Source organism: Temnothorax curvispinosus, unplaced genomic scaffold (assembly GCF_003070985.1).
Source record: "Temnothorax curvispinosus isolate PA1 unplaced genomic scaffold, ASM307098v1 QBEX01000244.1, whole genome shotgun sequence".
Classification (NCBI taxonomy): Eukaryota; Metazoa; Arthropoda; class Insecta; order Hymenoptera; family Formicidae; genus Temnothorax; species Temnothorax curvispinosus.
In genome coordinates this window covers 1-3,108 of record NW_020210024.1, presented here as the reverse complement: position 1 = coordinate 3,108, position 3,108 = coordinate 1, and the positions used below count along the sequence as shown (strand labels likewise).

The 3,108-nt window shown below is 47.1% G+C and overlaps 1 protein-coding gene across 1 annotated transcript; it reads right to left on the bottom strand.

The window, feature by feature from the left end:
• Window positions 1-59: 59 nt before the first annotated feature.
• On the bottom strand, window positions 60-2,672 carry LOC112468623 (uncharacterized protein K02A2.6-like; the record flags this gene model as incomplete). Its single annotated transcript, XM_025037898.1, has 3 exons — window positions 1,754-2,672; window positions 799-976; window positions 60-755 (listed from the first exon to the last, which is right to left on the bottom strand). Coding segments are annotated over exons 1-3 (1,793 nt in total), but the record flags the coding sequence as incomplete, so codon positions are not given.
• Window positions 2,673-3,108: the final 436 nt, after the last annotated feature.

Here is a 3,108-nt window from a genome sequence, read left to right as displayed (position 1 = left end):
TTGTGTTCTCCGTCTGCAAAAGCGCGACTAGAGGTTTGTGGTCCGTGAGTAGAATGAACCTCCGTCCCCACAGGAACTTGTGAAAGCGTTCGACTGCAGTGACAAGAGCTAGGGCCTCCTTTTCTATTTGAGAATAGCCTCGCTGTGTGTCCGAGAGACTCTGGGACATGTGGTACACAGCTCGTTCGTGTCCGCACGAATCTCGTTGTAGTAAGACACCTCCTATTCCCGTAGAGCAGGCGTCAGCCGCAACGACGAGGGTTTTTGATGGGTCAAAATGCTCTAAAAGAAGTGGGCTAAGCATAATCTTTTTGATTTGCTCTATTGTTTGATTGTGTTGTTGATTCCAGATCCAGGGTCGATTCTTCCGGGTGAGATCTTCCAATGGATGCTTGATTTGGTGTAGGTGGGGAATGAATTTCCCATAGTGGTTCACCATACCGAGTAAGCTTTTAGCTTCTGCGACGTTTGTAGGTTTGGGCATATTTGCTATTGCACGGGTGGCTTCTGGGTCGGCCGATATGCCTTGAGCGTTTATGATTAGCCCGAGAAATTTGATTTCTTCTAGCGCGAAGTTGCATTTGTCGAGTCTAAGTTTCCAGCCTCTATCTTCGAGACGTTGGAGGGTTTTCCGAAGACGTAAGTCGTGTTCCCGCCGATTGGAACCTCTGACGATGACGTCGTTAAGGTATGCGTCCACTCCATCCAATCCTGCTAGTGTGCTGTCCATGGCTTCCTGGAATTCAGCGGGAGCTCTTCAACCCGAAGGGTACTCGAGTGTATTTAAAAAGACCAAACGGAGTGATGATTGTTGTGATTTCCCGATGATCCTCGGCGATCTCCAGCTGGAAAAACGCATCACTGAGATCAAGTACGCTGAAGAAGGCATTTCCGTTAAGTTTGGCTGTAGCGCTTTCTACGTTGGGCAGCGGGTGCCGGTTGTCGACCAAAAGACAATTCACACCCGTGGAGTAGTCTGCGCATAAGCGTATTTCACCATTGGGCTTTCTTACAATTGTTGAAAACAGTCTGATGTCGCTCCAATCAACCAGTGTATTGTAGGCGCCTTAATGCACTACCAGCGCCACCATCTAAGTTTCCTATCTATATAAGTTTTTGTTTTGTATCGAGTCTTCTCTCTCTCTTATATAACAAGTCATAAATTTTATTATCAGAAAGATATTCAAGCTGTATTAAGTTGGACAAGCTCTGAGTTATAATAAAAGTTCAATATATAAATATATCTATACAGAGCAGAATTTAGTTCCGGCAGATTATCCAGATATCTTTTTTGAAACTTTTTTCTTTTCGAAATCAATTTCCTTAATAACAATGACGATGGGTGTTGCTCATTTTGAAGATTCCACACGTTCGATTATTCCTAGTTTGATTAGCCGTTGAAGCTCTCTTTCGAGAGGCTCTTTCATGGCATATGGAATTTGTCTGCACTGGGCCTGTACGGGTCGTGCGTTCTCCGTGAGCTGGAACTTGACCTGGTGCATTTTCCTAGTTTGTTGGAAAAAAGGTTAGGAAAACTTTTATACAGTTCGTTTTGATAGGCGTTGAGAGGCGTCGCGGCGGACCGATTGCCTCCGCCCGAATCGGACGGTTCCGAGATAAGACTTATGTTTGTTGAAAACGCGGTCTGTTGAGCGACGATAGGTTGCAAAGCTCCCGAGCTTTGAACGGGAGCTTTGCGGGATAGACCATAAATCGAGTTTGTCAAGGGCGTTTAATCCGAACAGATTTATACCAGCGCGGTCAGCTACGTGAATGTCCAGTTTTGCCTCGCGATCGAAGACTTGAGTCTTCTCCGTAAATTTACCGATCATTTCGAATTCACTTCCGCCCGCGTGTTCAACGATTTCACTCGCGACGAGTTTCGGGGACCCGAGTCGCTCCCATTTGTCTTTGCCGATAACCATGATGTTCGATCCTGAGTCGTACTGCAGATGTACGATTTTACCGAGCACCAATGCCGTAGCGTATTTTCGACGACGCTTACCGACCGCGGTAATTGACTGCGTTACAAGGCTTGCGTTTTTTACGGCAACTTCACTTTTCGCGGCAGTTTCACTTTTCGCGGCGGTATTCGTGTTCTTTGATTCGGACCGGCACACTTTAGCGATGTGGCCCTTCCGAGAGCACTTGTGGCACAACGCGTCGCGGAATGAGCATTTCGATCGTTGATGGGCGCCTCCACAACCGTTGTACTTCACATCTGTTTTCTTATTCGTTGACTGGCGGTTTGACTGAGTCTTGCTTTTCTGTTTGGCATGGACCGCGTTGATAGCTGCCGTAGATGAACTTGCTACCGGGTTTTCGAGCATTTTTAGGCTAGTCGATACGTTCATGTGAGCTTCGAGTTCCGCGACGATGTCCTTGAGTGAAGCGTTTGGATTCTTCTCGACTACACGTAAAGTTATTTTTTTAAGCTCGTCATTTTCGCTTGAGTAGCAGAAAGATTTTAACAGCAAAAGAACTCTGAGATTGTCATCCGTGAGCTTAGCGCGATCAAAGTCTGATGCATGACGGTTAATGCGGCCGATATGTTCTGTGATGGGAACGGACTTTACGTATCGATAGTTTAAGATCTCTATGCGGCGGCGCGTGATCGGCACTTTATCGCGAAAGAGATTTCTCAGTGTCTCGATGACTTCGTTTTGCGGCATTGTCGTCGGGTTTTGAGGCGCGACGTGATTCACTAACCTGTCGAACTCTGTTTGTCCGAGCTTATCTAAAATGAGTCAAGTCTGCATTTCCGGCGGTAGTGACGCTGCCTCTGTGACGACGGTGTATTCGTGGCGTTGCAGCCATTTTGTGAACGGCTTCGTTTCGTCGCCAAGCCCGTATGCATATTTTTCCACGCGAGCACTGAGCTGATTGTAGAGATCGGAGTGCGATGTCGTCGGATTCCTCGATGTCGGATTCTGTCTCTCCGTTTCGTTTCGTAGCTGAAACTGGAGAAGAGAGTTAATGGCCGCCGTGAGGGTCTTGAGTTCTTCCGATGTCGACATTGCGTTGCTTTCCTCTCGCTCTTGTTCTGTTTTCTTCCTTTACAGGTCTGATTAGCCTCCGCAGCGCCAGTTGTTGTGCCTCGTATAAGGA